The 19,119-nt window shown below is 41.0% G+C and overlaps 1 protein-coding gene across 4 annotated transcripts in view; it reads right to left on the bottom strand.

Annotated features, from left to right (window-relative positions):
- Nucleotides 1–19,119, bottom strand: part of SMARCAD1 (SWI/SNF-related, matrix-associated actin-dependent regulator of chromatin, subfamily a, containing DEAD/H box 1) — a 314,928-nt gene that overhangs the window by 111,631 nt on the left and 184,178 nt on the right. For all 4 annotated transcript variants that reach the window (XM_030190695.1, XM_030190696.1, XM_030190698.1 and 1 more), the window contains 5 exons: nt 17,356–17,558; nt 9,903–9,993; nt 5,534–5,633; nt 4,953–5,012; nt 1,603–1,678 (listed from right to left, as the gene is read on the bottom strand). In XM_030190695.1, the coding sequence (XP_030046555.1) occupies nt 1,603–1,678; nt 4,953–5,012; nt 5,534–5,633; nt 9,903–9,993; nt 17,356–17,558 (530 nt within the window). The remainder of the gene's footprint in view (nt 1–1,602; nt 1,679–4,952; nt 5,013–5,533; nt 5,634–9,902; nt 9,994–17,355; nt 17,559–19,119) is intronic.

Below are 19,119 nucleotides of genomic sequence, written 5' to 3'. Positions count from 1 at the left end.
CTCCTCGGTATAGAGGACGTGGAATCCTCACGCCTCCTCAGGGCCGGGTCCCACGAAGGATGGTCCTGGGGGGCCTGCATAACATGAGGCCTCGAGGCAGGTGGAGATCCACTCGATGCCTCACTGCTTCCAGCGCGAATAGGTCTTTCAGCAGCCATTACCTCTGCTGCTGATGTCGATGCTTCCCTCGAAGTCGATGTCGAAGGACTGAACTGAGCCTCAAAAAGCTTTTCTCACTGGGCATCTCAAGACGCTTGGGTCCGTTTCTTCATACGAAGACACAGACTACAAGCGGCTGGGCTATGGTCAGGCCTAAGGCACTGGATACAACAGGGGTGGGTATCAGTACCTGAGATGGTCCGGTTGCACTGAGTACAACCATTTGAAGCCACTGGGTGTCTTCGATGACATGGAAGGAAAAACGGCTTCAGTGAAATCAAAAGACACGATTGTGCCTGTTAAAAGAAAAAAGGGCACGAAAAGAAGGGAACAACCCGACCGCACGGCAAAAACAAAGGAAACTTTAAAAGGGAACAAAAAAATAAAAGGAAACTACGGGTACCTTTTTTTTTTTTTTAAACGGTAAATGGTTAAAAGATAAGAAAAATAAGGCAATAAAGAAACGAAACAGACAAAGACTCTTCCCGGAGAAAAGAAAACTGAGAGGCATGCTTGCGCGACGGGCAGGAAATCTGCACATGCAAGACTGGCAAAACTTTTTTTATATTTTGCTTGCAAAATGCCATCCAATTCGCGGGCTGACGCGGAGGTCGACCCACATGAGAACAAGCAGCCTGCTTGTTCTCGGAGAATTTATGTTCCTGACTCAATCCTCTTTGTTGACAGAGAATTTAGAAAAAAAAAACCCCACTGTGAAACCTCCACAAGAGGAGACAAATGAGGTGCTTGCTAGTAGTTTATTAGAAATATTCAACACTGCTATGTGGAGAAATCTAGATTAATGCCAAGTTTAGATCTTCTGCTTCTCAGGTCATTTGGGGCTCGAAGCGAGTGTGTCATAGTTGGAGGGCAGGGGGGCAATAGCAGTACTTAGTAGCTGGATTTAGGGGCGAGGACTGTAGGATCCTGAATGCATGATCCCCAGGAGAGGGCTATCAATACACATTAGGAGAGATATAATAGAGATAAAGTTCCACTGGCACTTGTGGATATTAACATACTACTAAACAGTAGATGATAGCAGATAAAGACCTCTATGGTCCACACAATCTGCCCAACAGTCTGCTTATGCCACTAAATCCCCGCTAAAGTTCCAACTGAGCTCAAAGAGTATCAGTAGGAAAATGCTGGGTCAAAAAAAATAAATTGAAAAATGTTTCTCAAATTTGGCATGGGAGAAAAATGTTCTAACCTATTATGTTCTATTCATGGTAATACCTCTGTGTTACACTAGATGCCAGCGTTGCACAGCCTATGGCATTTATTAGACTTTTCCTAATTACAATACTATTTTCTCTTTTTTTCCTAGCACTGAAGATGGTGTCTGTTTCCTTTTTTTTTTTATATATATGATCTTACTGTAAACCGCTTTGATACTTTGGTCATTTGCAGTATATCAAATGATACAACGAACATACTCACGTAGTTAATATAACATTGAAATCTAGAGCATTATTAAGGATGTCATATTTGAGATGCTTGCGTTCTTCTTGGGATCCTACAGAAGGATACAGGAATAGATATAGTTAGAAGCTTAAATCTTTTATACACAAAATACAACAGAGTTAAGTCAAAGCTAAGTTCATACAATGCTTGCTCCTATTTATACAGAGTAAAGAAGTAAATAAAGAAGCTGGAAACTACAGGCTGGTTAAGCCTCACTTCATTTATTGGAAAAGTAATGGAAGCAATGCTGAAGGAAAGGATACTGAATTTTCTGGAATCCAATAGGTTACAAGATTCAAGATAACATGGTTTTACCAAAGGTAAATAGTGCCAAACAAATCTGATTGAATTCTTTGACCAGGTGACCATAGAACTGGATTGAGGATATGCGCTAGATGTAATCTACTTAGATTTCAACAAAGCCTTTGACACGGTTCCTCATAGGAGCCTCTTAAATAAACTTGACAGGCTGAAGTTAGGACCCAAAGTGGTGAACTGATTGACAGACAGATGCCAGAGGGTGATAGTTAATGGAATTCACTCAGAGGAAGGAAAGGTGAGTAGTGAGTGCCTCAGAGATATGTGCCGGGGCCGATTCTGTTCAATATATTTGTGAGTGACATTGCCGAAGGGTTAGAAGGTAAGGTTTGCCTTTTAGCGGATGATACCAAGATTTGTAAGAGTAGACACCCAAGAGGGAGTGGAAAACACGAAAATGGATATGCAAAAGTTAGAAGAATGGTCTAATGTTTGGCAATTAAAATTCAATGCAAAGAACTGCAAAGTGATACACTTAGGGAGTACAAATCCAAGGGAGACATATGTGAGAGGCCGATATGCACAGACAGGGAGAGAAACCTTGGGGTGATAGTATTTGAGGATCTGAAGGCAACAAAAACAGTGTGACAAGACAGTGGCTGTAGCCAGAAGGATGCTAGGTTGTATAGAGAGGTGTAGCCAGCAGAAGAAAGGAGCCCTGTACTAGACGTTCATGAGGCCTCACCTGGAGTACTGTGTTCAGTTTTGGAAGCCGTATATTGCTAAAGATGTAAGAAGACTTGAAGCGGTCCAGAGGAAGGCGACAAAAATGATATGGGAACTGGACCAAAAGACATGCAAGGTTCAACGTTAGGAGTCACAGACCAAGAAACGGATCTAGGTGTTGTCGTTGACAATACGTTGAAACCTTCTGCTCAGTGTGCTGCTGCGGCTAAGAAAGCAAATAGAATGTTAGGTATTATTAGAAAAGGAATGGAAAACAAAAACGAGGCAGTTATAATGCCTATCGTACCATGGTGTGACCGCACCTCAAATATTGTATTCAATTCTGGTCGCCGCATCTCAAAAAAGATATAGTGGAATTAGAAAAGGTGCAGAGAAGGGCGACAAAAATGATAAAGAGGATGGGATGACTTCCCTATAAGGAAAGGCTAAAGCGGCTAGGGTTCTTCAGCTTGGAGAAAAGGCGGCTGAGGGGAGATATGATAGAGGTCTATAAAATAATGAGTGGAATTTAACAGGTAGATGTGAAGCTTCTGTTTACGCTTTCCAAAAATACTAAGACTAGGGGGCATGCAATGAAGCTACAATGGAGTACATTTAAAATGAATCGGAGAAAATGTTTCTTCACTCAACATGTAACTAACACTGTGGAATCCACTGCCAAAGAATGTGGTAAAGGCGGTTAGCTTAGTAGAGTTTTAAAAAGAATTGGACGGCTTCCTAAAGAAAAAGTCCATAGACCATTATTAAATGGAGTCTGCAAACGCCTCTCTGGTATCATGCAAGCCACATTGAGCCTATAAATAGGTGGGAAAATGTGGGATACAAATGTAACAAATAAAATAAATGGACTTTGTGGGGGGGGGGGGGGGGGGGGGGGAATCCACTATTTCTGGGATAAGCAGTATAGAATGTTTTGTACTTTTTTGGGATCTTGCCAGGTATTTGTGACCTGGATTGGCCACGGTTGGAAACAGGATGCTGGGCTTGATGGACCTTTGTCTTTCCCAGTATGGCAATACTTATGTAGACATATGAGAAGAGACTGGAAGACCTGAATATGTAATATCCTAGATGAGAGGAAGGACAAGGGCGATATGATACAGATGTTTAAATACTTGAAAGGTATTAATATAGAAACAGATATTTTCCAGAGAAGGGAAAATCATAAAATTAGAGGACATGAATTGAGATTGCGGGGTGGTAGACTTAGGAGTAATATCAGAAAATTATTTTTAACAGAGAGGGTGGTTGATGCCTGGAATGCCTTCCCGAGGAAGGTGGTGGAGAAATAAAAGTGTGGAGGAATTCAAAATAGCGTGGGATGAACACAGAGGATCTCTAATTAGAAAATGAATGGTATAAAAAACAAGAAAACTTAAAGGTTTGCATATGTATTTGCATATCAAGTGGTGCTTAGATGGCAACTCTGGCTGTATCAACTAAGGCCGGTGCTGGGCTGGCTTGAACGGTATGAGTGCCGCATATAGCAATCCAATTTAGGATGGGCTGGAGAGAGGTTCGATGGAAACTCCAGTAATTTGGAATGTGAGCACAGTGCCAGGCAGACTTTTACAGTCTGTGTCCCGCAAATGACAAAGACGGATTCGGATAGGCTTTGACGTCAACTCCAGTAGTTGGAACGTAAGGACAGAGCTGGATGGACAACAAAGAAAGACCATGATCAAGTATATAATATCACATTCACTGTTAACAATCTAGAATTGAGAATGAATGTGACTGTTGAACAGACTGGATGGACAATTCAGGTCTTTATCTGTCGTTATTTACTATGTTACTGTGAGGCTCATTTTCAAAGCACTTAGACTTGCAAAGTTCCATAGGTTTCTATGGAACTTTGCAAGTCTAAGTGCTTTGAAGATATACATCTATGGTACTATATTACTAATCATAGCAACTAAATGTGTTCAGTCTACAGCATGAAAAACTTCTGGTTCTCTAGGTGTGTTAGTTGAAGGTTCTCTCACTGGTACAGTATGTACTGATTATTATTCAATATCAGGATGTTAGTATGATCAAGGGGGAAGACAAATACAAAGTACATGAGTATACTGCACAGAGTTTTGCTGCTTATTGGTTTTAACTGAGTTCAGAGATTTTTTTAGCAGTGATTAGAGGGCAGGAGCTGGACATTATTACTGCAAGTTACATCATTCCAAAGCTGTGTAGCTAAAGGAAGATCAGAATGGTGTAAGAATGCTTTGTCATCTATTTACCTGTCCATTAGTCAAATATTTTTCACACTCATAATTCCATATCTTTCTTCTTATGTCAATACTTAATAAAATATAAATTCCTCTTACCATAGTACTGGAGGATACGTAGCTCGGGACACCACCGATTTAGCTCTCTTAACCAGTTGTCTGTAAAACAGAGAGGAAAATAGCAACAGAAAATGGGAATTGTTTCTTTAGTCATCCACCTAATCCAAAAAAAAAAAATGATTTCAGGTACCTATGTGCCCTGAGAACAGCCTATTGGGTCTCAGTTTTTCTTTTCACTTCTGGTTAGGTCTCTGACAACAAACCAATGTACATGAAAAAGGCAAGACCCTATACCACATGCCTGGCTAATTAACCTAGAAATGTCTGAAGTGAGTGCGTGAAACACATCTCCTTTATCCTCCACAAGTACCTTGACAGTTCCTCTGACTTAATATTTTTTGCTGGAGGCCCTATGTTTTAATATATCGAGTTTTGACAGTTTAACCCTTTAGCATCCAATGTTCCCATCAATCTGTTCCCATATGGCTTATTACCGGAACATGGACACTAAAGGGTTAAAACGGCACTTCTGTTAAACTAAATAGTGCAGATGTTTTCCTTCTACTATGAAGTTCATTTTAGGATGCTTACAATGAAAACTATCAAAAGCTTGGTGTTACCTAAAGTTGAAGCTGGTACAACTATCAGATGGGGACCTTTATCCCCCTCTTCATACAAATATGCTAGAAATGCAATGGCTTGAACAGTTTTTCCCAAGCCCTAAAATAAAACAGAATAAAAATTATTATAGCATTTGTAATTGTCAATACAAGGAAGTGTGCACTGAAATTTAGGATAAAATGTCATTAAAGGGAACCTTGTGGCTGGGACCACATGCTTCAAACTATTTAGCGATATCCACATACTGAACATATGAAATATCTGTTATTGCATTTCCAACAAAAGAATTGTACAGCTTAACCATGGCTACTTCGATTTTTGACTTTTTGCTCCATTAATGTTTTTTTCAATTTTCATGTTTATTTTATTTAACAAATTTCATTGTAACAACTAAACAGACAAAGAAAAGAAGTAAAACTCCCAAGTACACCAACAAGACAAAAATAAATAAATTAAAATAAAAAAAAATTAAAAAAAAGGGGGGGGGGGGGGGGGGGGGGGGAGACCAATCAGATTCCAACACAAGGGCAAACAACAATCAGGGCCATATTATCTTTGTTCCATTCGATGATACTGTTAAATTTTAGATTATGTTTCATCCTGTGGCTCCCAAACCTTATCCTGGAGGCACCCCAGCCAGTCAGGTTTTCAGGATAGCCACAACAAATATTCATGAGAGAGATTTGCATACATTGCCTCCACTACACTGGTTTAACCTCATTTTTTCCCTTTCCCTCACCAACCTAGAGTATCCATCTGGTCATTGTTCCCTACTTTCCTCCTGACAGTACAGCAAAACAAGGGGAATTTTTATCTGTGTTTTCAGCTTCAAGATTTCATAAGAAGTTTTCAGGTTCGCTTTTTGAGCACACTTCATTTGAATACTTGTTCTGTGTTTTTATTTTTTTTTTGGGGGGGGGGGGGGGGGGGGGGGGTCAAGCTTTGTTTTTAATTTCTGTGAGCAGAGACCAAGCTAGCAGTTCTTTATTTTTTGGGGTGGTATTTTTTCTACAACGGGAGTTGTTTAATAAAAACCTGTGAGTGTGGCCCATTGAGGGGTTTAAGCGCAAAACGTCGCTCCCCCGGGCTCCTGAAGTTATTTTTTAATTATTTAAAAATTGTATTTTTAGGTGGCTGGACCACTCCTTACTGATCAAATTTGGCAAAATTATAATTAAACTTGGCTTATTTATAACCTATCAGAATCAATCATCAGCTTAAAAAAACCTTCCTTGATTTATTTTATATAAATATATTTTTAATTTTTTTTACATAAATAAATCTTTAGTGTAACCATTCAGTATTAACAGAGACAAGCAAGAGAATTTATTCTGAGGAAGATCTACTACCCCCTGAAGCAGCAGTCTGGCACTGTGAAATCATGGCTAATAACATTGTTAGGGAGACCTCTGCACTGATTTGAGCTAAGTAACTGAATGGTTATGCTAAAGATTTATTTAAATAAAACAAATTTAAAATATATTTACATAAATCAAGGAAAGGTTTTTAAGTCTATGATAAAATTAGGTATACCTGCATTTTCTGAGGTTTTTTCCCTTCTAAATTTTCAGAAACGTTTTGCCACATATACAGTACTGGACACTGGTTTGGTGAAGCAGGCTTGATGGCTAATGTGCGAGTGCTATGGCATATGTATCTATGGGAAACATCTAATTCAGTATCTATGGGAATGGAGAAATAGCCTAATTGTTATTTGTCATTCTGGGCAAGTAACTTAGCCCTCCATTGCCTGAGGTACAAACAGAATGTAAGCCCTCTATAGACAGAGAAATACACCTGTTCCTGAATATAACCTGCCTTAATTTACTACCTGAAAGGGCATGAACTAAATAAAGATCTGGTAGGGCATATAGGCTTTACCTCCTCCTTCCACTCTCTCCTATCCCCAACCAGGGGCGTACCTACATGGGGCCATGGGGGGGGGGGGGGGGATGCCCCCCCAGATTCAGCCCTGCCCCCCCACCTGCCGCCATCAGGTACCTTGTGCTGGCGAGGGTCCCCAATCCCCGCCAACCGAAGTCCTCTTCAGCGCCGGTCTCTGGGCTGGCCCGTTGCTGATCTGGATGGAAGGATTCTGTTTCTATGTGAGTCGTCCTGACGTCCTGCACATTCGCCAGGAGGACACAGAAACAAAATCCTTCTGGATCAGCAATGTGCCAGCCCGGAGACCGGCGCTGAAGAGGACTTCGGCTGGGGGGGGGGGGGGTTGGGGACCCCCGCCAGCACAGGTACCTGACGGCGGTAATGACGTGTTGGCGGCGGGGGGGGGGGGGGGGGGGTCAAAAAGGGAGGGCAGTGGCGCCGGGGGGAGAGTCAAAAGTGGTGGCGGCGGCGGAGCCAGGGGGGAGGGGTCAAAAGTGGCAGGGGAGCTAAAATGTGCCCCCTCACCTCGGGCTCTGGACCTCCCTCCCGCCGAAGTCTGGCTACGCCCCTGTCCCCAACACTCACTGTTTCCCCTCTCACTGTCTTTGTACTCTCCCGATGCCCTTTCTTGCCACCCTCCCTACTGTACTTCCCCTCGCCATGTCCTCTCCTGAACTCTCCTGTCTTACACTTTCCCTCTCCTTCTAGCACTTGTCCCCCTTTGCACTCCCCCTTATCTTTACCAGCCACCAGGTGAGCTGCTTCACCACTGTCATGGCTCTCGTGCACTTTTTCTTTCAAGGGAAGCTGGGCTTCTTCTGGCCTGCTCTTCCACTTTTTTTTTACTTATTTGGACTTCGATACCGAAGGAGAGCACATACTATTTTATCACACAAGTGGAGGAATACATATCGCTGCCACACGTAGCATCCAGTACTTCTACTGAATTTATCTGCATATTCCTTTGCTACATTATTGACCCCTGATGCAGGTGCTGTGTGCCGAAACAAGGCCCGTGTCAGGATTTTCTTGAAGATTGTTTTCTAAAAGTGTACAATTAAAGAACTGTGTCCCCTTTTTTGAGGCCCCTGGTGCTGTTCTTTTTGTTGTTTGGCTTTTTTGTACTTTGCTCCCTCACCACCTGCTCTTCCACTCTATCAGAACTGCAGCTCTTCTGCATTGATTCGGGAACTGGGTTCCTGCTGACTGCTTCTTAATGCTGCTTCTACCAGCGGGACTTGGTTTCCCACAAGCCACCTGCTCCAGTCTACACTGTGGTGGCAGCTTTACTCTTTTTAGGTGCTAATTTTCCTACAACCCTACTGCTGGTATCTGCCATTTATCCATATGCATGGGTAAGCAAACCTAGGCATACAGACAGATTGCCCTCCCCAATAGGCTTAAACAAAACATGCCTTAAAAAGTCACTGCCTCCCTCCCCCCAAAACACAACTAAGCATAGTAAGGTCAAGATTTATATTGGATTTTACCGTCTTTTTTTGTTGTTTTTTGAAATAAAAATGAGTATTTCTTGACATTTGCTTATTTGGTCTATTTTATGTTAATATGGTTACAGAGTGTTGATATAAAGGAAACTTCAGTTTTCGTAAATTAGCATGTATGACTCAGTAATATTAGCTAAAAATCTTACCTGATGTACTGTCACATATTATTTAGGGACCTATTTACTAAGTTGTTCAATATGGCACAGTGTAGCACTATGTTAACTGTTAAGGATGCGCTAATTACTCCATTAAACATTTAATGTAGAAATGTTATTAAGGGACATGGTATGAATGCAAGATAGCCATGGACTGCACCTTCTAGTATCTATGCTGGAACCACTAAATCATTAAATATATTTTTTTTAAAATAATGAGTGAAACACAAAGGGCCCTGTTTACTAAGCTGAGCTGTAGGTGTGCACTTTTTAGGGTGCGCTAAAAATTAGCATGTTAATACTAGAGAAACCCATAGGAATGTGTGCCTCTATCGTTAGCACACGGTAATTTTTAGCGCTGGCTAAAAAGTACACGTGCCTACAGTGCGGCTTAGTAAACAGGGCCCAAAGCCTTGCAATGGCTAACCCATAGCAAACTGCAAGGCTTTGTGTTTCGCTCATTATTTAAAAAAATGTATTTTATTGCCAAGGACATATTTCTTTTAGTGTTTTGAAAACTAAATCACAACCTAAATTTAAAAGGACATGGTTAGAGTTGCCACACACACAACCCCCCCCCCCTTCCCCCAACTATATATGCATATGAGATCTCTGTATAGCTTGAAAGTATTATCAAAAAATTAAAATAGATTGTTAACCTAAAACAGAGGATACTTTCCTATGTAGTCCTTCTATTAAAATATAAAATAAATGCTTATAAATAGCAGAAAAAAAATCTGACATACAATGCCTTATATGGTAAGAGAACAGTAACACTGTTAAATCTCTTTGCTGACAACTACCATACTACAGTGTTTGCTTACCATTTCATCAGCCAAAATACAATTAACTTCATGTTTATGTAGTAGTGCTAACCAGTTCAAACCAATCTTCTGATACGGCTTGAGTTCCAGGCTAAAAGTTAATCAAGGTCAGAGAAATTAGAAATTTTATACAAAATCACACCAGCAGAAAAATATCCTAATAGTTTAGACAAGTAAATGAAGTGCATTGTATAAGTCCTCTTACCCTTGCACACTGTTCATATTCTGTTGTCTAAAAAACACAGTTCAAAATGAATTATAGAAATTTAATTATCTAAATATATTTTATACTTACAACACAAAAGAACAATTATAGGATACTCAAAAATGATTAAGAATAAGAAAGCCAAAGTGTCTTGATTGCATAAGTCTTCAGAACCATTTGTCATAGCAAACCCAATGTCTTAAACAAGGTTCATAATAACTTAAAATAGAGCCCACCAGAACTCAACCACAGTAGTTATTCCTTGGGGACTTCTGCACAATGCAGAATTTGCACAGAATTCCCTACCTCTGCAGAATGTGCAGAATTTTGTGCAGTCCGCTTTTGCAGCAAAAAGATATTCACTTTCTGGATGCTCCCCTTGCTGCTAGCACACTTACTACTCCAGCGCAGAACAAGAAGGAGCAGCATAGCCGCAGATTGGGCTGCTTCCTCCTCTGCTATCTTGGTCTCTGGCAGTTCTTTTAAGCTGTGGCTGTATGGAGACCCATGAGGCTCAAAGGAACAGTTGGACCCGGGATGACAGAGGAGCAGGAAGCAGCCCAATGTGTGGCTATGCACATACTCTTGCTGAGCTGGAGTAGTGAGAGTTTGCAGGAAGGGAGTGGGGGGGATGAAAAAAGGTGTGTGTGTGTGTGCAGGGAGGGGGCAGGAAAAAAAGGTAGATGGAGTGTGAGAGGAATAGATAAAGGTTGATGAGTTACGTGTGTGCACACACCATGGAAATGGAGCAGAGGTTTGCAGAAAGGTGTATGGGAAACTCCAGTTTTGGTGATGGGGGTGGTATTTCATGTCTGGGGGGTGATGCCAGCCCTTATAATGTAGGAATTCTGCACAAAACATTAGTTTTTAGTTGATAAAGAATCCAGATGTTTCTATTATATTAAGTGAATCTGAAGAATAGGTCAAAACATGCTGAACACAGAGTTGATGAAAGTTCTCCTGGACAGTCATTCAAGCTATATATTAGGAGTCTAAAAGAACACACTCATATGCTTGAATATCCCATGGTGAATTCTCTGGTCCATCATAAAAGCAGAAACAGTTTGGCACCATCAAGACACTGCCTTGATTTATTTTATTTATTTTGTTGCATTTGTATCCCACATTTGTTACAACTCAGTTATGATGAGGTCATCCTTCCAAAATCTGTAGCTATGGGTTAAGGAAACTACCACAGAAGGTCACTTTGAAACCTAACATAACTTTAAAAGAACTACAGAGGTCTCTGGCTAAGACTTGCAAGGGGTGGGGGTGGGGGGAGGGGACAGCTTTTCAACAATTTCAGATTACTCCACAAACATGGCCTGTATGGGAGTGTGGCAAGAAGTACAACATAATGCTGAAGAAAAGCCATTTGACATCACATTGTTTGCACACACATTCTTAGGGGACATTGCATGGATGTGGTCTGATGAGACCAAAGTGCAACTTTATGATCCCAGTGAAAAACAATGTGTAAGACATCAAAATAAATACAGCATATCACCTTGCTAATACCATCCCTACGATAAAAAGTACATGATGTTAGCATTTTCTGTGGATGCTTTGCAGCAGCAGGAACAAAAGGCATATGAAGATCAAGGGAAAGATAAATGGTGCAAACAACAGGTAAATCACAGACAGACTAAAGAGAAGAGCCATCTTTCAACAGGACTGTGTTTGAGCAATTCTGCCAAAAATGGGCAAAAAGTGTCCTATGCTGCTCTGCAAATTTGGCAGGCTTTTGTCCAACAAAATTTTTAATCTGTGCTCTTCACTATGATTCTGGTGTTGTACACTTAAATCCCAAAATTTTACCACCAGTATTTAATACAATCTTTAAAACTAAATAACTTTATTTTTATTAATTTAGTTTTTTTAATTAGTTTTTTTTATTTTAGTGCTCAATGTGAGTCAAGTGCATGCCACCAAAGGTATAATCACCTATTTTAGCAGTACACTGTATTCCATCATTGCACCAGTTACCCTCAACTCCTACCAAAGTTTATAATAATCGCCAAGTCAGTGTCAAATGTATTTCAGTCCTAACTGCCAGTTCACATTATACATTGGTTTGCTTGAATAACAAAATCCTTTGGAACTAGAGTTTGAAAAGTCACTTAGCTTGGGAAGCGACTAGGGCTGGTGTGCTTGAAAATTTCAATGGTGACCACATTATCAGGCTTATTTTCGAAAGAGAAGGACGCCCATCTTTCAACACAAATCGGAAGATGGGCGTCCTTCTCCCAGGGTCACCCAAATCGGCATAATCGAAAGCCAATTTTGGGTGTCCCAAACTGCTTTCTATCGCGGGGGCGACCAAAGTTCCCGGGGGTGTGTCGGAAGCGTAGCAAAGGCGGGACTGGAGCGTGCTTAACACATGGGCGTCCTTGGCCGATAATGGAAAAAAGAAGGGCGTCCCTGACGAACACTTGGCCGACTTTACTTGGTCCATTTTTTTCTTACGACCAAGCCTCAAAAAGGTGCCCGAACTGACCAGATGACCACCGGAGGGAATCGGGGATGACCTCCCCTTACTCCCCCAGTAGTCACTAACCCCCTTCCACCCTAAAAAAAAAAAAAAAAAAAAAATTTAAAAATATTTTTTGCCAGCCTCAAATGTCATACCCAGTTCCATCACAGCAGTATACAGGTCCCTGGAGCAGTTTAAGTGGGTACTGCAGTGCACTTCAGGCAGGTAGAGACAGGGGGTCGGACGCTAAAGGTGTTAATTTCTTATCCTCTCGGCTAGATGTAGTAGATGTATGGTGGGTTTTGCACCCTCATGATGCGGAGTATACCTTCTTCTCTCACCCCCATAATGTTTACTCTAGGCTCGACTACCTTCTTTTGGCCCGGTCCCTGTTCTCACGGGCTGCCGAGTCTTGTATAATTGATACTAATTCTCTGATCACTCGGCAGATACGGTAGCTATTTCCTTTGCTTATGACCCGGAGTTTTCCCCCTCTCTGTATAATGACAGGACCTTTTGGGTATATTTAAGAGAAAAATGGTTGGAGTACCAGCCTCATAATAGCACACCAGGAGTGAGTTCTGGCACTTATTGGGAAGCCTCCAAGGCAATTATGCGGGGCCATATTATCTCCTATACCTCTGCCTTGAGGAAAAGGAGGGAGGCGGATCTCCTACGTCTCTCGCAGGAATATCAACAACTACGTAGGCAGCATGTGCATCACATGACTGACACTATAAAGCAACAACTGATGCAGATCAGAAAACAATTAGACATCTTACTGCATCAAAGAGCGGAGAGGGATATTTATCTTCAACGTTTTAAATGGAGAGCAAGGCTGCTAAACTACTAACCAACTTAGTCATTACCTCTATCAAAGATGAAAAGGGGCAAGAATATACCTTGGAAACTCAAATCAGGGAGCAGTTTGTAAAGTTCTATAGTTCTCTTTATCAGGCAAGGGATTTTAGTGCGGTGGAGCAGCTGTCTAGTTTGAACTCATCCATAACGGACTGGGAAGTTAGCCAGGGCATTAAAGCCTTGAAGTTGAACAAACCTCCAGGATCTAATGGTTATGGCCCGAAATATTATCGCATTTTATCAGAGCTGGGAGTAGCACCCTTAAGAGAAATGTTTAATAGGTTGGGGGAGGAGGGTTTGGGTCTCTATCAGAACTGGGTGCACACAGTGCTTATACCAAAACTGGAGAAGGACCCAGCACAAGTGGGATCCTATAGGCCCATTTCGCTTTTAAATCAAGATGTTAAACTATTAGCGGCTATTATGGCCAGATGCCTGAATGCGGTGGTATCCTCCTTGGTGCATGAAGACCAAGTGGGCTTTGTGCCTGGGCGATATGCATCTAACAATCTACTTAGGGCCTTGCTGGCCATTCAAGAACATAGGGGGAAGGGAGGACTGGGGGCCATAGTGGGTTTAGATATGGAGAAAACTTTACATATCATGGCAGTACTTTTTTTGGGTCATGGAGTGTTTTGGTTTTGGGGGAACCTTTGTAGCTTGGATTTCTGCTCTTTACACATCTCCTAAGGCACAGTTGTTGGTAAATAGTAAACTTATAGATAGTTTTTCCCTGCAGAGAGGTAAGCAAAATGGATGTCCCCTTTCTCCACTGCTTTTCTTACTAGCTATAGAGCCCTTGGCTTTAAAAATCAGGGGGAGTGACCGCATACAGGGTATACTGGTAGGGAACATGGAAATGTGTATCAATCTCTTTGCAGATGATATCTTGTTGCACCTTGCACATGCCCCTCGAGGCCTGCCGGAGGCATTGTCTTTGGGTGTGGGCCTTCGGACATTTATCAGGGCTGAGGCTTAATTGTTCCAAATCAGAACTTCTTCCTCTGTCTGGACGCGCAGGGGAGCCTTGGTTTTCCTCGTCACTTATTCCACCCGTTAAAGGCCCGATGCGCTATCTGGGTATATATCTCAGTACTAAGCCAATCTTATAAAAGTACAATGTCCTAGATCCCATAGATAAAATCAGGAGGCTATGTGTTACTTGGAGGGACTTACCGCTTTCATTGATGGGCAGAGTAACCTTAGTGAAAATGATACTTTTGCCTAAGCTATTATACCCTTTACAGGCTGCTCCTATCTGGGTGTTACGGAGAGATGAGTGTCTCTTTAGATCCCTGATTCGCTCTTATCTGGAGACAAGAGGGTGGCGAGAATAAGGTATCAGAAGTTAATCTTAGATAAAAACCTTGGAGACATGGGCCTTCCAGATCTATGCTTATATAACGCTGTGGTCCTGCTGGGCTTCATCTCTGAGGAGATAATGGAAATATGCCATTTCCCCCTCCAGGATGGGTGGCAGAGTAGAGTAGCCTTATGCCGTTTATTGATCTTTTGCGTACACCATATGGGACCTCCTCTGGGGTTGCCTCTAAGTTGGGTTTTCTCCAACCTCTGCGTAGGGCCTGGTGTTGACGGAGATGGTGTCAGGGTCGTTCTCCTGATGCCTCGCCTTTTATGACTCTAGTGGGAAATAGTGCCTTTCCGGCGGGTATGGGCTGTTCAGAATTTCAGAGCTGGAACAAAGCAGGCTGTACACATATTGGGCAGTTGCTGTCAGAGGGGGAGGACTCCTTTCTCACTTTCACCCGGGTCTAGGATAAATGGGGGTTTTCAAATCACCATATGTTATCATATCTGCAGGTATGACATTACTGGTCCTCCTTGAGGACTAGGTATGACAAGGCATGAACGTATGGAGACCTAGACACTATTCTCCTTCGTTTATCTGCTTCAATGATTAGGCTATCCATTTGGTACAAGATCTTGAAATTGACTCTACCATTAGGTGGGTTAGAGACATTGACACAGCAATGGAATAGGGACTTGGGCACTGAGTTTACACGCACACAGGTCAGCGCACTCTTTTCCACACTTTATGAAATGACCAAATCAGCAGAGTTACAGAAAGTGCAATATAAAATAATACATAGAGCACACATGATGAGGGCAAAAGGGGCTAAATTGGGTCCATAGGAAAGCGACTGTTGTCTGCGATGTCATACTGGAAGAGGAACTCTTGTTCACACCTTTTTGGAATGTCCTGCGCTCTCCCTGTGGAACAGGGTTTTTCTCTGCTTAACAAGGTTGTCCAGAGGGAGGTGGATTGGGATAATGCTGCTCTGCTTCTGGGAGATCAAGAGCTTCTTCATACTCAACACTTAACTCAGTCTCAGAGGCGCTTTCTGCATATGTCTCTATTGCTGGTCCAGAAAACTATTTTGCATTTCTGGATCGCCCCAGATCCGGTGCCGTATGATAGATGGACAGCGAAATTGCGAGAAATAGGCAGGCATGAAACCCAGCTTTACTCTAAGTCCCTCAAAATGGATAATAGATTATATGCCCTGTTGTGGACATGTTGTTTGGAATTGCTTGAAAATTAAGGGGTCGGGAGTGGGGATTGATGTCTGACTGATGTTTGAGTGGATGAATAAGGGTTGAAAGTGGCTGTCTAATGTGGTTTTGACATAGATGGAAGTGTGCTAGTGGAATGTCTTGGGTCAGGAAGTATTGTTTATTCTAAAAGTCAATGCAGAGGTATCTATTTCAGTGTTGGTTGCAAGGCATACTTATTGCTGTAGTAGTTGTTTATGTTTGATATTGTTTTGTACCAAGCTTAATTGTACTGCTGGACAATCTGTATTGACATTCAATTAAAAAAAACAAAAAAGGTGATTATATCTTTGGTGGCATGCAGTTTACTCACATTGAGAACTAAAAAAAATAAATTAATAAAAATAAAATTATATAGTTTTAAAGATTGTGTTAAATACTGGTGGTAACATAGTGAGATTTAGGCTTTTATCCTAGCCAAATCACAGCTGTTATTACTGAAAATGGGACTTCCACCATGTACTATGTCAAGGAATGTGACGATTTATGTAACCAAGATTTTTTGGTTTAGTACTTAAAGTATATTGTGTAGATCAAGTGAAAAACTCCTACTTTAATATATTTTGTATGGTTTTGTTTTGGATTTAGCTCACACCTGTAAGTAACTTGTAAACCTCTTTGGTACAGAAAGGTGGTATATCAAGAATCTAATAACAAATATTCATATAATCTTTTTCAGTGGTATTTTTAGATAGTAGAACATGAAAAATGTTCAAGATTGTTAAGATTTTACCTTTTTTCAAAACTATAAGTTTTTGCAAGCATGTTATTTGGCCGAAAATTCATAAAAAAGAATAATATCCATAATCAATAAGAAGCAATATTAAAGAAAAAATGAAATATTAAATTCTTGTCAGTAAAGTCAATATGGGCAAAGAAGCCCAACACAGAAGGAACTTAATAAAAACCATACAATATGAAGAATCAAATAACTAGAATGTGACTCATGCATATCTCTTATGGAAGACAGATGGAGAGCCAATAACACCATCAAACAAATTGCACTGAGGGGACAAGCAGCGTTTGTCACTGAGAAAAAAAATGGTAATTGTAGCTGATCAAAATATATAAATATATATGAATATGATTTCTTTTTTAAAAACAAATTCCTATTCTCAACAAAAATATAGCATCATCTTTTAAGAAGCCCTTTTGTGGAGGACTTGTTTCCTTCCACCTCAGGACAGGCATTTTTTCAACCCCTTATCTTTAATTTCTCTTCAACCTTCCATTGGGTTGGAAAGAACTACTTGTATTTCTGCAAAACATATAAAGTGTGTTTTTTTTCCAGTTTTATTACCAGGTATATGCACTACAATGCACTAAGCAACAAAACTTACTTTTTGCTTAGTATGGGCGGTTGTTCTATGTTCCATCCACTTTCACCATCTTCAGTAATCTTGGTCACTTGGTCTGTCAGTTTTTGGGAAATGCTTTCACATTTATTCATAAGTTTCAATACCACTTCTCTTTCTTTTATCAATACTTTGGAGTCCCATATTAAATCTTCCGATAGACCGTTTGACTTGCAAATTTTTGTAAACTTTGCAAAAGAGAAAAACAAATTATGTATTAAACATCTAAGTAGATTATCAATCATGATTACCAAGATCAATTACCCCCCCCCCCCCCCATCTTGGTATTTTCTGTAAATACTTGCAGTAATCAATTATCTTAAGATTTAATATACATACATGTATGCACATTTTTTTTCCACCAATGCTATTTCCTAGTGTTGTGCTTCTGGGTCCTACAATTTTGTGTAGAACTTAAGTCCAGGTAATAATTCATCACTGTTTTAAAGAGCTCAATTTTTGTCACATCAGGTATTTACTTTTCATTTATTACCACCTGTAAATACACAGAGGCATATTTTTAAAGCACTTAGACTTACAAAGGTTCATAGTAACCTATGGAACTTTGTAAGTGCTTTGAAACGAGCCTCATAGTGTTCTGCCAAACCTTTAAAACTGGAGCAAAACACTGGAGGAAAGGCTAAAGAGGATAGGGCTCTTCAGCTTGGAAAAGAAGCGGCTGAGGGAAGATGTGTGAGGTTTACAAAATCCAGAGTGGAGTGGAACGGGTGGAGGAGAATCGTTTTTTCTGTCATTCAAAAAGTACAAAGAACAGGGGACACAATGAAATTGCATGGAAATACTTTTACAACAAAACAAATAGGAGGAAATATTTTTTCACTCAAAGAATAGTTAAGCTCTGGAACTCGTTGCTGGAGGATGTGGTATCAGCAGTTAGTGTATCTGGGTTTAAAAAAAAATGTTTGGACAAGTTCCTCGAGAAAAGGTCCATAGCCTGCTATTGAGATGGAAATGGGGGAAGCCACTGCTTGCACTGGGATTGATAGCATGGAATTGTGTTTTTGCCAGGTACTTGTGACCTGGATTGGCCACTGCTGGAAGCAGGATACTGTGCTGGATGGACCATTGGTCTGACCCAGTATGGCTGTTCTTATTTAGGTAGGGACGGAGATAAAAATCTGGCAGAAATTTTGAATTGAGGGGAAAATGGGATAAAATCCACAAAAAAGAAAAAAAATGGAAAAACTGTTCACATGAAAGGAAGATTGGTGAGCCTGAAAGAGGGACCGGAACATACTGCTGACGGCCAGGCTGGTACCATCTGCTGTTTAGAAATTGAGAGCCCCCTAAAGACGAATGACCAGAGGTTTTCGGCTTATCCTCCGGCAATCGTGGTGGATTAGTTTCCTCCAGTTCTTTTACCAGGTTACTGAGATCTTCTCCAAACAGTCACTTGCCCTGAAAAGGCAGTTTAACTAGACGTGACTGACGATGTATCTGCTGTCCAATGTTGCAACCAGAGCTGCTGATGTGCCATGACAACCAAAGGCATACTGCGGGCCATAACCCATGTCATAAATAGCATCCACCAAGTAGGTTAAACCTGCTTACAGTTAGGAGTCATCTTGCAGACTGTTAATGCCACTTTAGGCATGCTCTTGCCATGAACAAACTGCATATTCGCTTGAAAGACCAAAGAGGCCACTTGTTTCAGCAAGTCTTCTAGCTTCCAATCCTGTAGGTATTTTAGGGCAATGCCCCCCTTCCATTGACAAGGTAGTCTTCTTA

The sequence above is a fragment of the Microcaecilia unicolor genome, chromosome 2 (assembly GCF_901765095.1).
Source record: "Microcaecilia unicolor chromosome 2, aMicUni1.1, whole genome shotgun sequence".
In the NCBI taxonomy this organism is placed as follows: Eukaryota; Metazoa; Chordata; class Amphibia; order Gymnophiona; family Siphonopidae; genus Microcaecilia; species Microcaecilia unicolor.
The sequence above is the reverse complement of the archived record's forward strand: the minus strand, read 5'-3'. Positions and strand labels throughout refer to the sequence as shown.